The following is an 18,068-nucleotide window of genomic DNA, read 5'->3' on the forward strand; positions in this document are numbered from 1 at the left end:
GAATATTTGTGCTGAAATTCATCTAAAATGGCCAGATATTCTTCCAATAGCTTTGTTTTTACCTACATACAAGACCAAGAGCAGATTTACATATATCATCTTATGAAATGCTCTTTAGACATGCTCCATTGCAGGCAAAAATTTGTAAGACAGTTTATACATCTCTCCTAGGAGGAGATTATCAATTTGCTTCATATTTAAGTGCATTACAACAACGACTTAGAGAACTGCATGATATGGGAATATTGATCCAATCTGGTCCATTGGATTATTCTCTTCATAATTTTCAACCAGATGATATGGTGTAAGTGAAAAATTTTGCTAAAACTTCAGCAACTCAAGAGAGTTGGGTAGGTCTTTATAAAATTGTGTTAGTTTTACCATTTTCAGTGAAATTATTAGGAAGAGATTCATGGTATCATTGTTCACATATTAAATTTCATGGAATTAATAATGAAAATGTAGAAATTGTTGGAGAAGAAAATGAGGAAGAGTTCATGGAAAGTTGAGATTCATCAGTCAAATCGAGTCTGCAGTCAAAAAGATCAGTAAGGATTGGACCATTCCAGTGGAAGAGGACATTCGAATGGAAGAAGACATTGTAGTTGAAGAGGAACATTCAGAAAAATGATGGACATTGTAAAAAGACTTGAAAGGCTTATAAATATTAAGCAGATAAAGACATTGAAGGGAATTTTCAATGAAGAGGATCAAATTTAAGGAATTTGGGTAATGTAATATAACATAACACAACATATATTCATTAGCATTCACTAATACATTAATACTAATACTACCATGAATTTTGTAGAGGAAAAATTCTTCAAACAAGAGGAGAAGGGAAGAAAAAAATGAAGTTGGGGTGAGTATATTGCATGCAACAGTAACACAACAGTCACAGTAGCATAACCCAGAAAAAAAGAAGGTAATAGGTAATGCACTCAATAAGTAAATTAGTTTAGGTAGGATTGTCATTTTTATTATATTGGCATGTCTTACCTATGTTTTCCCCATTGTTTAGATCTAGTTTTATTTGTATGTAGAGTGTTTTGTAGTTATGTTCATATTTTTCCTGAATTTGTCTTGGCAAGTAAATTCCCAGGCATTTTATCTTGTCTAGAGTAATTTTAAATGGAGTTTCTCTTTTTAAGTCTTGCTGCTGGGTTTTATTGGAAACATATAGGAATGCTGATCATTTATATGGATTTATTTTGTACCCTGCAACTTTGCTAAAGTTATTTTTTTTACTAGTTTTTCAGTTGATTTTCTTGGATTTTCTAGGTATCATGTCATCTGCAAAAAGTAATAGTTTAGTTTCCTCATTGCCTTCTTTAATCCCTTCAATTTCTTTTTCTTCTCTAATTGCTACTGCTAGCAAAGAAATAAAAAATAATGATCACATGAAAAATGTTCTAAATCCCTCCTGATTAGAGAAATGCAAATCAAAACAACTTTTAGGTGCCACTTCATACCTAGCATATTGGCCAATATGACAGTAAAGGAAAATAATAAATGTTGGAGGGGATGTGGCAAAATTGGAACACTAATATACTGCTGGTAGAGTTGTGAATTGATCCAACCATTCTGGAAGGCAATTTGGAATTATGCCCTAAGGATTTTAAAAGAATGCATGCCTTTTGATCCAGCCATACCACTGCTGAGTTTGTACCCCTCCCACCCCCAAGAGATAAGAAGTAAAAATACTTGCACAAAAATATTCATAGCCATGTTCTTTGTGGTGGCAAAAAATTGGAAAATGAGGGGATGCCCTTCAATTGGGCAATGGCTGAACAAATTGTGGTATATGATAGTTACAGAATACAATTGTGTGATAAGGGATGATAAAGTGCTTGATTTCCACACAAGCTATTATTATATACAATGTTCTAGTTCTGCTTATTTTACTCTGCATCAGTTCTTGCACATCTTTCCAACTTTTTTCTGAAATCATCTTGCTTATCATTTCTATTAGCACAATAGGATTCCATTACCAACATTTACCACCAGTTTGTTCAGCCATTCCCCAAGTAATAGATGTCCCCTCATTTTCCAAATCTTTGCTACCAAAAACAGAGCAACTGTAAGTATTTTTGTACAAATAGGTTCTTTCCCCTTTTTTAATTATCTCTTTGAGATACAGAAGTGGCATTACCAGATCAGAGGGTATATAGTTTTATAGCCCAAAGAAATATTTATTGAGGTCTACCAAGGCAGATATTCCCAAATTGGGGAATACTCTGTCCCCTTGGAAGAGTCCACTTAAATTTCAAGTCCAAGATCATGAAGTATACATAGAGATGAGGGGAAGCCCAGCAGTGGTTGGGAGACACCCTTTGTCTTTTCATGGAGCCACCACCAGTTTTACTTCATTATGTGTCAGCAATGGACAAATCATTCCCTTCTTCAGCGGAGCTAGTTCCTTGTTGGGTGCAGTGTCTTGGCACATGGGTTAATTCTCTGCTGCACTAGGTCAAATAGGCTGCTTGGTTGATCCAAGGGCTCCTCACCAGACTCAGTTGCTGTTCTTTCTGACTCCAGTTATCAGTGAGACCTCTCTAATGACTGTCCTGAATTTGCTGATCAGAGGGGCAGAGCCAAGATGATGGAGCCCCCAGATTTCTTGGAAAACCTTTGATCAACCTTAAAATAAAGCTTAAAAATGAAGAGTAGAATGGTGGAACTAATAAAGAGATAACATAAGGCAATTTTCCTGAGGAAGAGAATTTGAAAGGTAGGGAGAGAAGGTCTCTTTACTGGGTGAGAGGGGAGCATAGTGTGAAACAAAGCTACACCAATAGTGGAGGCTGACAGCAAGTCTCTCCCTAAACCCCACTGCTTGAGGTTCTGGACCTGGGCCCAGGCCAGCAGTGAGATCCCAAGACTAGTCCTAAGTCAACCACAGAGCACCCCCATACTCACCCCTTGAAATTCTGAGCCCCACTAGGCCTGGCTGTGGAAGCCTGTGGTGAAGCCTTTGGTGAGGCCCTAAGAGCCAGCACAAGCCTGCAATGAAGTCCTGAGCCCCAATACAGTACAGACTGTAGTGCACCTGGCCAGTAATTTGGCCCTGAGTGCCAGCTCAATCCCTAACAGTGCCTGGCATGACAAATCAACACCAGCAGGCACCTAGATAACTCAGTGGATTGAGAGCCATGCAGAGAAATGAGGGTTCCTGGGTTCAAATCTTACCTGTCAGATCCTAGTTGTGCAACCCTGGGCAAGTCACTTAACTGTTCTCCCTAGACATAGAGTACCATTAGGTTTTCATAACTGAAAACTGCAAGCAGACTTTTTGGACACCCTGGATGGTTCCCTCAGATTTGGGGCCTGTCCTGATATGCTCAGTGTGAATTTAGGGTTAGAGCTTGTCCTTGCTACTCTTCATGTTGGTCTTCCTGACTTGGCTTTAAAAGTAGGATTCTACTGGAAAGAAATAACGTGAACTTTCCTCTTCTTTGTTGCATCATTCTCAACTTCTGGGTTCTCCCCACCAAGGCAGCTTGAAAATCTGGGACCCCTCTCAGTCAGAGAGGGCATGCAAAAGCAGCCCGCTCTCACCCCCTGGGTCTGCAGGACAAGCTCTACGTGAGCTGACTGCTACCATATCTTCAGCTGTGCCAGCCCTCTCTGGGCATGACTCTTCTCTGGTTGAGGACTTTTGCTTCTCCAGGGGCAGGAAGTAAGGAAGATGGACAGTTCTGCTGCTTCCCTTGCTGCACAGGGGATGAAACCATGGGGTTCTGAAGTGTCAGAGGAGAGATGGATGGACCCAGCCAGCAGAGCATTTGGAGGCAGCTCCAGAACCAGTGCGGCCAGGCATGCCTTCCATGGGCAGGGGGATGTCCTTTCATGGCCCCAATAGCCCAAGCTGAAGGAGGAACACTAGCTTCAAAGTGATTCTGAGATTAGCTCAGGAATTGATTTAGAAATTTTCCCCATTGTTCCATTCATTCTTTCCCATGGTTCAATTCTTTCCCTCCCCTCCTCCCACCCCCTCCCATAGCCAATGTGCAGTTCCACTGGGTTTTACATGCCATTGATCAAGACCTATTTCCATATTATTAATATTTGCAATAAGGTGATCGTTTAGAGTCCCCAATCATATTCCCATCGACCCATGTGATCAAGCAGTTGTTGAGTTCTTCTTCTGGATGTGGATAGTGTTCTTTCTCATAAGTCCCTCAGAACTCTCCTGGCTCATCCCACTGCTGCTAGTAGGGAAGTCAGTTACATTTGATTGTGCCACAGTGTATCAGTCTCTGTGTACAATGTTTTCCTGGTTCTGCTCCATTCGCTCTGCATCACTTCCTGGAGGTTGTTCCAGTCTCCATGGAATTCCTCCACTTTCCTTTTTGCACAATAGTATTCCATCCCCAACATATACCACAATTTGTTTAGCCATTCCCCAATTGAAGGGCATCCCCTCATTTTCTAATTTTTTGCCACCACATAGAGCACAGCTATGAATATTTTTGTACAACTCTTTTTCCTTATTATTTCTTTGGGAACAAGACATTTCTGCGTCAGTGCAAAGGCCTAGAGTTGGGAGATGGAGAGAGAACAGCAAGGAGGGGGTGGGGGGTGGGGGTGAAGTGAACCACAGCCAGAGAGGTGCAGTAGGTGGTGAAGGGTTTTACATGCCGGGGAGATGATTCCTCCCAGTTTGATTCTAGTGGGGATAGCGAAACATCGGCGCATTTACGGGAAGGAAGGAGAGAGAAAGGAAGATTAGGGGAAAAGGAGGGGACGGAAGGGGAATGGTCTGAATTAGTTGGGTTGGGTATATTTGTGAGGGGATTGAGAGGGCGGGGCCTGCGTGTGAGCGTTCTCCGGGCACGGTTTACACTTTTGAGTCTGCGCATGAGGGTGTGCCCGGGAGAGTCAAAGGGCGCCGGGGCGGGGCTAACGTTTTCTAGGCGGGGGTGCGCCAGGGACCAGCTCCGCGTGTCTGAGGATACCGTAGGGTGGGGTGAGGCCTACTCGGGCTCTAGGTATCCACGGGGTAACGCTCCTTCAGGCCTGTCACGCCCCGTTCTCCTCTGCTCCGGAAGGACTTCAGGCGGCCAACCTAGAGTGCCTGAAGCGGGTTAGGGAGGTAAGCGCTCCTCCCGCAAGGCTACGGAAGAGGGCGAGGAAGGGGCCTGCCGCGCTTGCGCACGTGGGTTGGAGCCTATTCGAATTTGCATTTTGTCGGGAGCGGGAAGCTGCCCCGGAACTCTGGGTTTATCCCTCTGCACTCCTGCTTTGGGCCCCTTCCGCCCTCTGGGTCTAGGTGGAGGGGGTGCCGCCTGCCTTCCCCCGCCCCCTGCTGCTGGGACTAGGATACTTGTGAGGCCCGGCTTTAGAGATGACGGGCGGGGAACGTAGAAAAGGTTGGGGGGCGATTGGGGGAGGGGGTCGGTGCCAAGGTTTGAAGCTCCCGGAAGGGCCCAGAATTCGAGCTTGTGGGCGGGGAGATGCCCTTAAGCGCTTGGAAATCCTGGAGTTGATGTGGGTTGCAAGGTCCTGGATCCCGACGACGCCGAGCCTTTGGTCGTCACCGAGGCAGCTTCCCATTTTGCGGAGGAGCAAACATATCTGCGGGAAAGCTGAGCCCAAGGCTTCCTGCCCCCGAGGGTGCCCCTCAGCGTTGTCTGGCCCTCGGATCCTTCCACCGCTTAGGAAGGGAGACCGCTTGGGGGGGGGGGGGGTTGGGGTGGAGGCGGTTCTGTGAGGAGCCTGTCGGCCTAGGGATGAGGAAGAGGGAGCCTCTGCCAGAGACTAAACCCTGCCATTCACAGCTGTGTTTGTCTCGTGTCCTCCCTCAATAAGCCACCATGAATCCCTGCCTGCCCCTGCAAAGATCAACTCCAACTGGTGCGGAAAGCCTTAGAGCCTGGCCCAGAGCTTCCAACTTGGCTCTCCATCCTTCTGCTCACAGCCTAGGTCCAGCCAGACAGGCTGCCTTGCTCTTCCCCACACGTAACCCTGTCCTAGGCACCCACAGGAGCCCCTTCCTCACCCTTAACCTCACACCCCTTTGTTTCCCTCCAGTCTCAGCCCCCTTTCACCCCTTACTCAGTTATATATCAAGGCTTCCCTATGGCCTCCAGCATCAAAATGCTTGTTTGGCATTCAAAACCCCTCATAATCTGGCCCTCTTCCCTTTCCCTGTCTTAGCCTTAGCCTTCCCTCAGCTTCCCTTTTAGATGGGACCAGGGGGCCTTTCCCCTTTATTTTAAGTTTCTTGGATGAACTTTAATTTATAGAAAACCAAATAACATGTGAATTTTTATCTGCACCAACCCGGAAAGGAGGATTGTACCCCAGGCTATGAATCTGTTCTTTGTGGCTCACATCCTAGAAGAAAGAAGATCCTAAATTCAGTGCTTGGCTTTCCAAGCGGCCCTGCTTGCTTTTGCCTCTGAATTTCCTTCTTTTTAAGGCATTAAAAAACCTGTTTCATTGACTACTTTTCTTCTTTTTTCTGGGTAGTACTATTGATTACTTTCTTCTCCCAAATACACTGAGAGAAAACCCTCTTTGTGGCTAGTGAATGTCCTCAAGTGAAAATGAAGCCATCCCTTTGTCATGGTTGACACCTTGCCTTGCTCTCCTCTGCAGCCTCCACCTCCCACACCAGCAGAACCATCCCAGGACTTAACTATTGAGTACAGGGAGAAGAGAGGCCAACTTGCTGGCACAGGATTGTCCTGTCAGTGACTACCTGAGTTGAGTCTGGGTTCTTTGAATATCTGATGAGGCCTCAATGGCTTTTGAGATCCCTGCAGCTCTTGTGGGAGCCCACGATCCGTGATGTGTGAAAGGCAATGGACATCAGTCAGTCAGTTAATTGAGAAGCATTTACTTTGTGTCCCATAGAGGGGATGCAGCCCCTGCCCTCTCAGAACTCTCATTCTAACAGGGGAGACTTTGGGTCCCCCTAGATCTTTGGGAATCTTGGCTGTTGCTGTGGAATTTAGTGTTGTCATCATCTTTATACAATTTGGTGGTGTGAAAGCAGGCCAGCTTGCAGGGGGGATAGTTCTGATCATCCTAGTGAATTAACTCAGCTCTTTGCCAGCTCAGGTAAGTGTGTTCCATTGGGGAGGCTTAAAGGTAAGGGTTAATATGTATTCACATCTTCCCTGTCCTTTAAAATCTCACTCAAATGGGAACTCTGACATGCCTTCCCTGGTCTTTCTAGTTCCCAACAATCTAGGACAGGGCTTGAACCCACCTGTGTCCCCAGGGCAGGAGTAGTACTACTCTTTTATAGTGGCTTCCCTCCTTTAGGGCTTCCTCCATAAGATAATTGTTTCACAGGCATCCAGTGTTGGTGAAGGTGATGATGAAGATAAAGGATACATTATATGCCTTCCTGTGTCCCCTTTGCTGATTCTGGAGAGAACTTTGCCCTTGGTCTTGTTGGCCAAGGACTCTGGGTATCAGAATGCAGAGGGATTGAGGAGTTACGGTACTGGGTTAGCTTCCTTGAGAATAGTTGCGTTCATTGAATCCACATAGAAGGGGTTTACAGTAGGGTGTTCTGGAAAGAGTCCTGGCACAGTTTCCTCATCTGTCCAATAGGGATGATAATCCCTGCCTCCCTTACTATGTAAAACTCGCTTAAAGATCAGTTAAGAGCTCATTTTACTGTGTGTTTTCCCAGCTGTTAATATAACTTGAAAAACTTTTTTTTCCTCAGAACATATATTGTTTTTTTTTTGGTTGATTATATAGATGACGTCTCCCAGCGAGCAGGAGCCCAAAGGGATGTTTGAATGCCAGTTATGTGGCTTGACCGCACCATACAGCTACGTGGGGCAGAAACCTCCCAACACCCATACTGTTGTGTAAGTATCTGCCTTGGGAGAATCTCTCTGATCAATAGTACTCTTGGACAACGTGTGCCGTGTTTACAGGAATGGATGAAGTCCCTTTGAGGGCATTAAAACAAGCATTTTGCTCTTTCCTCCAGCCTACTTCCTGAGCTTCCTTGTGGAGGGAGGTAGATTCTGGCTTTCACAGGCTGAGGCAGCAGAGAGAAAGTTCTTGTGGACTTGAGTCTTGGGCTACAGTCTTGGTGTGAGACAGGGCAGTCTAGTAAAGCAGCAGCCAGGAGCTGAAGCCCCTGCTTTCTCCTTCAGGCCCTCAGTGTGGGCATTGATCATTGACTGACTATAGTCAGACTGATTAGAGCAAAGGTCAGTCCCTATAACAAATTAAGGAAAGGGTTCCAGATGAGAAGACATTGCCCCTCATGCCAAAGGCATCATAGGAAATGGACAAAAACATTAGCCAGAACCATTTCTTAGAGTTGTCAAATGTGTATCACAGGCATTGATTAAGTGTTTACTTAGGTGCCAAGTGTAGAGGATACAAATGCAAGCAAAAAGACAGTCTTGTCCTTAAGAAGTTTCTATTCTAATGGAAGAAGGGGAAAGTCAAAAAGAGGCTGAAAAGTGTATGTGTATAGGGGGTGGACAGACTTGCTGTCTAGGGCCAAACTGAAAAATCGGTCTGCGCCTATGTGATTGTATTGGCTTTAACAATTTAACTGCCAGACTGACCCAACAGAGACATGTGAGATGCAGTGGATTATTGAAGAGTAAGGGAGCTCCCTGAAGCTGAGGTGGAAGATATCCATGGGAAGTGGCTTCTGGAAACTAGAGGTGAAGGGGACCCCCAAATAAGTACTTGGATCCTCCCTCTGCCTCATCACTCCAAGGCACTTTGGGATTTTGGAACTTTCAAGGGATTCTGCAGACACCTTATTTCCCCCTAGCTTGACATTCATTCCTGAATGCCACAATTCTTTTGCTCAAGAAGCCATTTAATTTAATTTATTTAATTTCTATTTAGCCATAGTCAGATATCTTGTGGGTCTCCATGTCTTCCCATCTGCATCCCTTTCCTTCCCAGGCTTAACAACCTAGGTTTCTCTAAGGTGTGATAACCTGTTGTTTAGGAGGAAATATGATGGGACACTTGTCATGGACTCTCTACCTGAGTCCCCTATCTCTGAAATGGGGGGAGTAATATTAGCATTCCTAAATCTCATAGGTTTTGGGGAGAACATGCTTTGGAAAGCTTAGAAAGCTGTGGAAATGTGAGTTAGCCATTTATCAATGGGGATGTTGGTCTAGATGACCTTGGAGGCTCCTTTGAACTCTCATGCTACAGTTCTTTAGCTTTGTGTACAGGGCAGCAGTGGAAGAAGAATACTCTGGGCTTTGTCAAAATTAGAATGATTTTATAAGTAGACTTGCCCTTGGGAGCTGAGACCATGAACTTGGAAACCTCCTCTTTCCCTGCTCCAGACTTCTCCAGGGCTTGGATAAGGGAGAAAAGACTTGTATGTCCTTGATTTTCCTCAGTCTGAGTCCCATTAGCCCAGATTGCAGTGTTGGCTGCTAACAGCTTGAAATTCATTCCAAGACATGGTCACAGGATGAAATATCAAATGTGCAGAAGAAATTTATGGGACCTCACTTTATTTTGGTTAGTGGTTGTGCTCAGGCCAAACCTGCCCATGAAGAAATGGGACCTCTTCAGCAGAGGAGCATCCTCTCTGGGCCCTGGAATATTGGGAAACCATGTTTTATCAACTCAGGACAGTGCTCAGAATAGCATGAAGAGGTTTTGCTCCCTATGGAGGTTTTTGACTGGCACTTGTCCCCATAGTAGACCTTGCCTTGGAGCTAATGACTAAATCCGTTTTCTCCATGTTGCTCAAACTGATTACACGTGGGAAAATGCTGGGTACAATCTCATTTTGTTCCACTGCTGATTTCGTAAACTTGGCTTGTGCTACCTGGGTCTCAGTTTTCTGGTGTGTAAAATGAGGCCCTCTCTGCCCTCTCTCTCTCATTGTGGGGGTTAGGGGATGGAGAATATGAGCCAGAGTTTTTATTTCAGTTAGTGATTGGAGATCAGAAGGTCTGGGATTATTTTCTAGCAGTTCACTGCATGTACTAGGTGTGTGACTGGTGAGGTCATGCATTCATTCTCTGTATCCTCTTTGCCCCTCTGGCCCTCAGTCTCCTCATTTGTGACTTCCACAGGACTGTGGTAAGGAGCAAATAAATCAAGGCTTCCAGAGCAATGATGGCCTTGGGGTGCTCTAAGAGTGACTGATGGTGCTTGGAGGCTAACTGAGGGTTTTCCCTGTATTTCCTGACTAGGCTGACCCAAGAAGGAGACATAAGGCTCAGCTTGAGTGAATGAGACTGAGCACAACTTCCTTCTGCCCATTTTAGTGAAAATCCCTCAGAAGAGCCTTGCGTTGTTTTCCCAAGCATTTTGTCTGGAGACTAACAATAGCCTCTCCTTTTTTTAATGGGCTTGAGATGAGTCCTCTGCATTTGCAGTTTGCAGTCCAAGGAAAGAGGAGATGATAGTCTTGGAGCTAGGTGCAAGTCATGCTTGGGATTTCTAATTAAATTTTATTTACCTCCTTTGGAGGTAGAGAGGATCTTGAAGGGGGTTCACGAGGTGGTGCCCTGAGGGAAGGCAGGAGGAGCTGGGTACCACTCTGGTCTTGGATGTTTCCCAGCCACAGGGTTAGGGCCCTGGCCAAAGCCAAAGATGTAGAGTTCAGCTTTATCAGCCTCAGTTTCCTCATCTGTAAGATGGAGATGATAATAGTGCTGCTTCTCAAGGTTGTGAGACACCAATGGGTTCTGCAAACCTTGAAGTTCACCAATTTAGGTGGTAGATGGGTTATTCCTGTTTCATAGCTGAGGAAATTGAGCCCGAGGGAGAAGAGGGGACTTGTCCAGGGCCTCACATAGATTAGAGGAAGATATGTCTTTCTTGAAAGCTGAGCACTCTTTCTGCCTTTAAGTCTGGTCAGAAGTCAGCTAAAGGGGTGCTTGCTCTCTCAGTGTGCTCCATGATTGACATGTCTCCTTTAGGCTTGGGTACTAAGTAGAAAGGGTAATTTGTTGATCACTTATTGGGCCTGGGGGTGCTATAGCGATTAAACCCACTCCCCTCCCAAGATAGAGGGTGGCTGGTGAGATGAAGGGGCAGTAGCTACAGAGAGATCTTGGTTTGCAGCAGTGTAGGACCTTGAGCTGTGCAGTGGGTTGGGGGGCCCTGGAGAAGCCAAGTTCATTTCTGGGAGGGGGCACGACTTGAGCTCTAAGCCCTTTGGTGATAACAGCTTCACCTCTTCCCACGTTGGCTTATGGCTCTTCCTGCTCCTACCATCACAGAAGCTTATTGTGCCTAGTGCCTTGAGCAGCCAGACCCTGTGAGGTCAACAGGGATAGCCTAGGCCAGGACATGTGCTGCAGCTGTGGTGGGGCACAGGGTACCAGATGCTGATTGCTAGATGCCTGGGGAGGAACAAGGACAACTGAGCTCACAAGCTAGGTGGCCAAATGGCTGGGCTGCTCCTCCATTCAGTGACATTCTTGGCAAACCCCACCTTTCTTTCAGAGGAGCAGAAGTACCCCACAGAGATCCTCCCCCCCCCCCCCCAGATCTGGAGGCAACACTAAGTTCAGCCTCTGTCTGCCACTAGCCGAGTATAAGTGTGGTCACCCAGCTTGATGCACGGAGTTATGGTGAGGACGGCTCCTGGAGGCACTGCGATATTACATCCTATGTCTTATAGAGTATGTTCCCCTTGACTTCCTGGGAGTCTGGCAGTGCCACTATTTTGATACCCATTTTATGGTGAGGGCATGCAAGGCATTAGGCACAGTGCTCGATCCGGGGATCCAAAGCTGAGGGAAATAAGACCTCCCACCCCCTCTCTAGGATCTGGGGAGGTCTGTATAGGTGTGGGCACATCCCAAACATGTGAAAAGAGACTTTGGTGAGGAGGCCCAGGAGACAAGGAAGATCAGAGGAATGGGGGGACTGGGGATCCAAGAGCGAGTTAAGCTTGGGGAAGAAGACTGACTGGGGCTTGATGTAGAGAAATGCCCTGGATCCATGGAGACTTCCTGGAGGGGCAGCTTCTCCTGGATGAGAATCCCTAGGCTAGAGATTGAAGGAGCAGTGCTGCCCCTCAAAGGGTTGTGACTATGGACCAGCCTGGGGAGCCAAGGAGCAGGCCAGCGTGCCGTGAGATCCCTTTTGGAACCCAGAGTCTGAGTAGAGTCATTCCTGTTCATAAGTGACCCTGATGGTTCTCAGAGGAGCTTCCTCCTAATCTTGTGCCCTTTCTGCTTTGGAGCTTGAAGCACTTTGGCTGGAAGATGCTACTCCTGAAGTGGGGATAATGGAACTGTGGGATGGGCATTGGCTTAGGAATCTGAGAATCTGGGTTCAAATGCTGCCCTGGCACCCTTCCAGTTTGATGTTAGGCAAGTGCCTTCTCTTCTCTGGGCCTCAGTTTCTTATAGTTCCTCAGGGAGAGGGCTGGTCCTCCATTCTCCACCAACCCTTACGGCTGCTAGAGAAAGCTCTCAGCCTTGTGTCCATTAATTTCTGGGATCAAGAGCTCAGGAAACCACAGGCCCCAAGCCAGGGAATCAGTGCTCTGGATTTTCCTCTTGCAGCCTCCTGGAGGAATGCCATGTGCTGAAGGATCCTTTCACCTTGGACAAAGACAAATTTCTGATCCTGGGCTCACCATGTAGCCTCTGCAACAAGCTGGTGTGCGTGGGCCAGGTGAGCAGCATGTGACCGCTGGGGTCCCAGGCCCTTGGGATGTTTGGGGAGAGGGGAGGAGAGCCACACATCCTCCCTGATGAGGAGAATTGACCTTTCTCTGCCCTTAGCAAGGCCTTCCCCCAAAAAAGGAGCAGGATGGGGAAGGAATGGGCTTTGAGCTTAAATCCCAACCCTGTCACTGACTCCACAGGTATGACGTTGGCTCTTTCAGTTTGTCCATAAGACCTAACTTGGCTTGCCCAGAAATGGGGCTTTTGGGTGGATCCCATATACAGGATGAAGGGGTGACACAGTTGGAAGGTAATTTTGAATTATCTGAGGATTACAGACTAGAAGGGCCTTGCAGGTCATCTTGGGTAATAGAGGAGAACCTGAGGTCCTAACAAGGTCATGCAGGCAGGAAGAGTAGAGCCTCATTTCCAATCCAGACTTCCTGGTTCCCAATCTGTCCCCTTCCCCAGGGATGCTACTTTCAGAGAGAATGGGTAGCCCTAGTGGTGAGGCCTTCCTTGGAGGTCTGAGGATGATTTGTCAGGAATCTTGTAGTTCCAAGGCCGGAATTGGGGATGGCTAAACCAGCTGGTCCCTTCAGAGGCTTCTCTTCTGGGTGGATGACTTTTACGTTGCCTGGTTTCTTGGATGCTTGTAGGGATCTGGTGAGACAAAATAGCAAAGCACTGTGTAAATTAGGTTTAGAGATGAACTGCCATTCCTGGTATCCCTTGCCCCAACAGAGGGCAAGTGAAAGGAAGCCTGGCTCAAAGGATAAGAAGAGAAACTCATGTTTCTGTGATGCATGAAGGCCTTCCTAGCCCTCCAAGACCTCTGAAGGAGCTATTATTTCCATTTGACAGCTGAGCAAACCAAGGGTCCAAAAGGTCACTTTGAAAACACAAATCAGGGCAAGGAATGAGAGAGGCCTGAGCCATGGAGACAGTGTCAGAGCCTGCCTTCTTTGTGCTTTGCATCCAAAAAGCATCATTTGTTTGATATGACAGATTTAAAAAAGCTACAAATGGCAAGCTCCAGAGAACACTGAAAAAGATAAAAATGTGTACGTGTGAACAAACAAATGCAGGCATATTTATTTGGGTTAGTGGTTCTAGGCAGGCAGCGGCCCTGCACTTTTGTCTGGAAGTGTCTTTGGGAGCCCTAGAGCTGCCTGTCCCTCTGTCAAGGGGCAGCTTTCCTTGGCCAATTGCTCCACAGTGTCCCACCACTACCTTTCCCAGCACCATTGCCATCAGGCATCATTACTTCTTATAGAATCATAGCAATCACCTGTAGACTGCCCTTCATTGTACAGATGGAGAGAACAGCTGACTTGTTAGGTCAGAAGGCACAGAACTTGATTTGAAAGCTAGGTGCTCCGACTGTCCCTCAGGGGCTCCATCCCCTTGATGGCAGGGCGGCAGGTTGGGGCTGTCAAAGTTTGAGCCTGGGATGCTCTTCTTCAGTGGTTTCTTTTCCCCCAGTAGTTTCCAAGACCTGTTGGCCCCTGCCTCACACTGTCTCTTCTCTTACCACCCCAAGGCTACTCCTGCATTAGACCTCTGGGATTCCTCCCACCTCCCCTTCCCTGCTCCATCTGCCTCTCATGCCCCTGGCACACTAATCTTTTTTTGGTACAGATGTGGCCTGTGTTTGCTCAGGATCTGCACACTCCCTATTTCTCACTGAACAAGAGTGCAGGCTCTTTGCTTAGCACTCAAAGCCCTTGGCAGGCTGACACTGCCTTCCTGTCCTGTCTTTCTCATTAGCTTTCCTTTATGCATCCACTCTGGGCCTTCTTGCCCTCCCCTAACTCTTTTAAAATGCCTTCTCCTGGCCCTTCCTGCTTTGGCCCTCCTCTGTGAAGTTGTATCTGTCTCCTCTCCCTTCCAGACTTGGGTGCTTCGTGAGAGCATGTAGAAAGTCTTGGCTAGGTATTGCATCCCCCGGGATGAGCCCAGGACTCTGCCCACAGTAGGCATTTAAGACACATTTGTTAAGTTTGACTGAGAAGCCCTGCTTCCCCACAACTGAGCCCGTCCTCCCATGACCTAGGAGCTTAGCTGGGCCTGGGGAAAAATGCAGGCTCTTAGTCAATCTGTATGTCTGCCCATCTGTCAACACGTACTACTCTACAGTCTGCCATGCATTCGAGCTAGTGCCAGGAGGGCGTCAGAGGAAAGAAATCTAAGCCATTATAGCTGGGCCTTCAAGGTGAAAGAGGTGACAAGGAGAATTACTCTTCTAGGCCTGATTTAGACCAACAAGGGGGAGCCAACTGGAAGGAAGAGGAAGGGACAACTGGGCATGGGTCAATGTATACCCAAGCTGTGGCCAGAAGATGTTGCAAGAGAGAGGGTGGGATCTTGTAGTCTAAAATACTCCTGTGAGGGTAGGCAGTGGCTAAGAATGAAATTCTGAAGATGGAAACAGAAAGATTGCAGTGAGGAAAAGGGGTAGCCATATCTAACGGGCAGCAGGATTGCCTAGAAAGCCAGTCGAATCAAGGTGGGATGGAAAAGGAGGATTCAGAAGAGAACAAGGGCAATGAATCTGTCCACATTAGAGGCTGTGGCTCCCTAGCCATAGTAGATAATCATGGAGAACTGGAGAGGTGCCACAGGCCTAGAAAAAGGCCCGTTTCTGTCTACTTTCCCAAACAGAGAGGAGGCCTGACTTGATACATACAGAGTGTTAGGGAGATTTGGGATGCTACAAAGATAAACCCCAGATAGGACTGTCAGTAAATTGGAGACAAGGGCTAAGTGCAAGTGAAGAATGGAGGATGACATCTGGGTTGGGAGCCTGCTGGGCTGGGAGCTGGGGAGGGTTTGGGGAAAAGAGAACGAGTTCAGCCTTGGACTCATTGAGTCCAGACATCCAGTTTGAGATGCCTCATTGGTAGTTGGGGATGTGAGGCTGGAAGTTAGGAGAATGGTTAGGGCTGGATAAGTAGCTCTGAGAGACATCAGTGTAGCAGTGATCATTGAATCTGTGGGGGCAGGGGAATGTTCTGGGGAACGTGCAGGCTATGCTCAAAGGAGACGGAGAAGGAACAACCAGACAGGTGGGACGACCTGTGTGGAACAGTGTCAGGGAAACTGAGAGAGAAGAGAATGCTAAGGAGAAGAGGGGGATGGGCAGAATTAAAGCCTGCAGGGTTAGAAATGGGCGAGGACTGAAAGAAGACCATTTGATTGGATGATGAAGAGCTCTCTGGAAACTTGGGAAAGGACAGTTCTAGCTGAATGGTGAGGTTAGAAGCTGGACTATCGAGAGCTAAGAAGAGCAAGAGGAAAGGACCAGCAAGTATAGATGGTATTTTCAAAGGGTTTAGACAGAAAGGGAGGTGGGCTCCAGAGGGCAGGGTTTGAAGATGGGGGAAATGGGAGCTAGTCTACAGTCAATAGGGATGTTGCTGACAGGGAGAGAGGAGGGTGGCCAAGGGGACATTCTGATCTGTTGGAGGAGATGGGATGGGAATAGCTGGTGAGGAGGATGGCCACTTCAGGAGACAGGTAAAAGAGGAGAAGGGATCTGAGTGATGTTAGATGAAAACGATGGAAGAAGAGGAAGCTCCTCACACGTTTTCTGTAGAATGGGGCCAAGATCTTAGCTGAGAGAGAAGGGGAAGGAAGAGCCAGGGGAGGCTTGGAAGGGTTTCTGTGAAGGGGAAGGGATTAATGGAAGTGTAGAAGGAATCCCTGCAGGAGTGAGGGCTCAGTGGAGGCTGTGTAAGGCACATTTGTAGTGAGTGGATCCAGGCAGCAGAATTTTCTGACTTTCTCCACTTTTGTTCAGCAGTATACACACAGGAGTGAAGGCAAGGGACAGTACGTATGATCAAGCCATGATCAGTGATACTATGAGGGGACAAAGGACTCAAAAGTAGGGGGCAGCCAGTTCAGTTAGTTTACCCTTTGGGGTGTGTGGGCCCTTGCTGAGGATGCTTTGTTCTAATCTTCCTCTCCCTCAGAGCTTTAGGCAAAAAGCCTTTTGTATCAGCTAAAAACCTCCTGGACAATCAGAGTTGGGATAAGCAAGTAGCTGCCCTGAGCCATGGAAGATTTTTTCTCTCTGCTAATCAGAATATAGGAGGACACAGATTTCTTTCTTCTAGCTTCCCCGTATCTTTCCCAGGGCAGGGTAAAGGTGGTGAGAGAAAAGAGAAAAGGGCAAAGCTACAGAGCTGGGCAGGACCACTGTGGAGAGGAGGTACATGGACAGGTCAGACCAGGTTGTAATGTTGCTACAGTGTGAGGCCATCTGGGCTCTCCTGTAGACAGTAGCTCACCAGCAAGGAGTTGTCCAACTTCTACCTGGAGACTCTTGGGGTTGAGGAGCTCGCTCCTTCCCTGGGCAGCTCACTTCATTCTTCCCAGAGGGTGAAAGCTCTTCCTTGCCCTAAGTCTCTCTCAACCACTTTTGGCTATGGGTCCTGGCCTTTTTCAGCTGAAATGTGTCATTGCTCATATGACATCACTTTCAGTCCTTTCACAACTTGAGGCACCTTCAGGATGTATTTCATTATCACTGAAAATTCAAATTGCAGCTAGTGGAGAGAGCACTGGATCTGGAGCTGGAGGACTTGTATTCACACTTACCTGGGGCTTTGGATTGCTGGCCTCTGTGGGTTTCATTTCTCTATGAGGTCGGATTTGATCAGAAATTCTTAACCTGAGGTTCATGGGGGTCTGTGGATAGATTTCAAGCCTGTGAAGTTGGCTAAGAAAAACTGTCTAACTGACATTTAGGGTTTTCTTAATTAAAAACATGATGTTGAAGAAGAGTCCATAGATTTGACCAGACTCATTGCCTAGGGGTCTCAAACACCAATGAAGTGAAGAACTCCTGGAGTCAGTCCCAGAACCTCTTGACTCTCTCCTGGTTTCAGTGGCACCAACGTAACCAAGGAACTTGCAGCTCAAAATCTTTGCTCTTCTGCCCTTTGGAGGAGACCAACCCAGGCCAGTGTCCTCTTGACAATGGCCCTTCTTGTACTTGCAGACAGGGATTGTGTAGCTCATGGGCCTTTGCTTCTTCAGCTTGGGCCTGTCAAGGAGTGAAGAGAAGGGCAAAGGCCTTGTAGGATTGACAGCATGTATTTCTTTGACCCCTCAGTCCATCCCTGTTTCTCCTGGTTCTTCTACAGTTTTTGTTTGGTCTTGGTCTTGGTCTCATCCCAGAGAAAGAGGACCTGGGGGTTGGGAGAGGGATAAAGCAGTGGGACAATGAGAAGGATGGGGGAGGGTGCATTGGCAGGGAAGAGAGCCTAGCACAGATGTAGGAAGAATGTGGTCAGAGGGAAGTATAGGGTGAGAGGAGGAAGGAACTGGGCCAAGGCTGACAAGAGCAGGGGTACTTTAGTGTTTTGAATGAGAACTTTGAAAAGACAACTACTCTTGAGCTCTTGAAAGGGCCAGTGTCCTCAAAATGGACAACACTTGAAAAAATCAGTGACAAAG

The 18,068-nt window shown here is 47.2% G+C and overlaps 2 protein-coding genes across 8 annotated transcripts in view; one reads left to right on the plus strand and one right to left on the minus strand.

The window, feature by feature from the left end:
• The window catches only part of CDPF1 (cysteine rich DPF motif domain containing 1), a 44,324-nt gene that overhangs the window by 22,315 nt on the left and 3,941 nt on the right, over positions 1-18,068 (plus strand). For 2 of the 6 annotated variants that reach the window (XM_056797616.1, XM_056797615.1), the window contains exons 2-3: positions 7,723-7,835; positions 12,498-12,609. In XM_056797616.1, the coding sequence (XP_056653594.1) occupies positions 7,723-7,835; positions 12,498-12,609 (225 nt within the window). Of the gene's footprint in view, positions 1-4,879; positions 5,096-5,165; positions 5,373-5,713; positions 6,711-7,722; positions 7,836-12,497; positions 12,610-18,068 lie in introns of those variants that run through there. The other 4 variants (XM_007502619.3, XM_007502621.3, XM_007502622.3 and 1 more) reach the window with 4 other exon arrangements.
• Positions 10,405-18,068, minus strand: part of PPARA (peroxisome proliferator activated receptor alpha) — a 75,834-nt gene continuing 68,170 nt past the window's right edge. For both annotated transcript variants that reach the window (XM_056797613.1, XM_056797614.1), the window contains exon 7: positions 10,405-13,265. In XM_056797613.1, coding sequence (XP_056653591.1) covers positions 13,231-13,265 — 35 coding nt within the window. In that variant the 3' untranslated portion in view covers positions 10,405-13,230. The remainder of the gene's footprint in view (positions 13,266-18,068) is intronic.

This window comes from Monodelphis domestica, chromosome 5 (assembly GCF_027887165.1).
Source record: "Monodelphis domestica isolate mMonDom1 chromosome 5, mMonDom1.pri, whole genome shotgun sequence".
NCBI lineage: Eukaryota > Metazoa > Chordata > Mammalia > Didelphimorphia > Didelphidae > Monodelphis > Monodelphis domestica.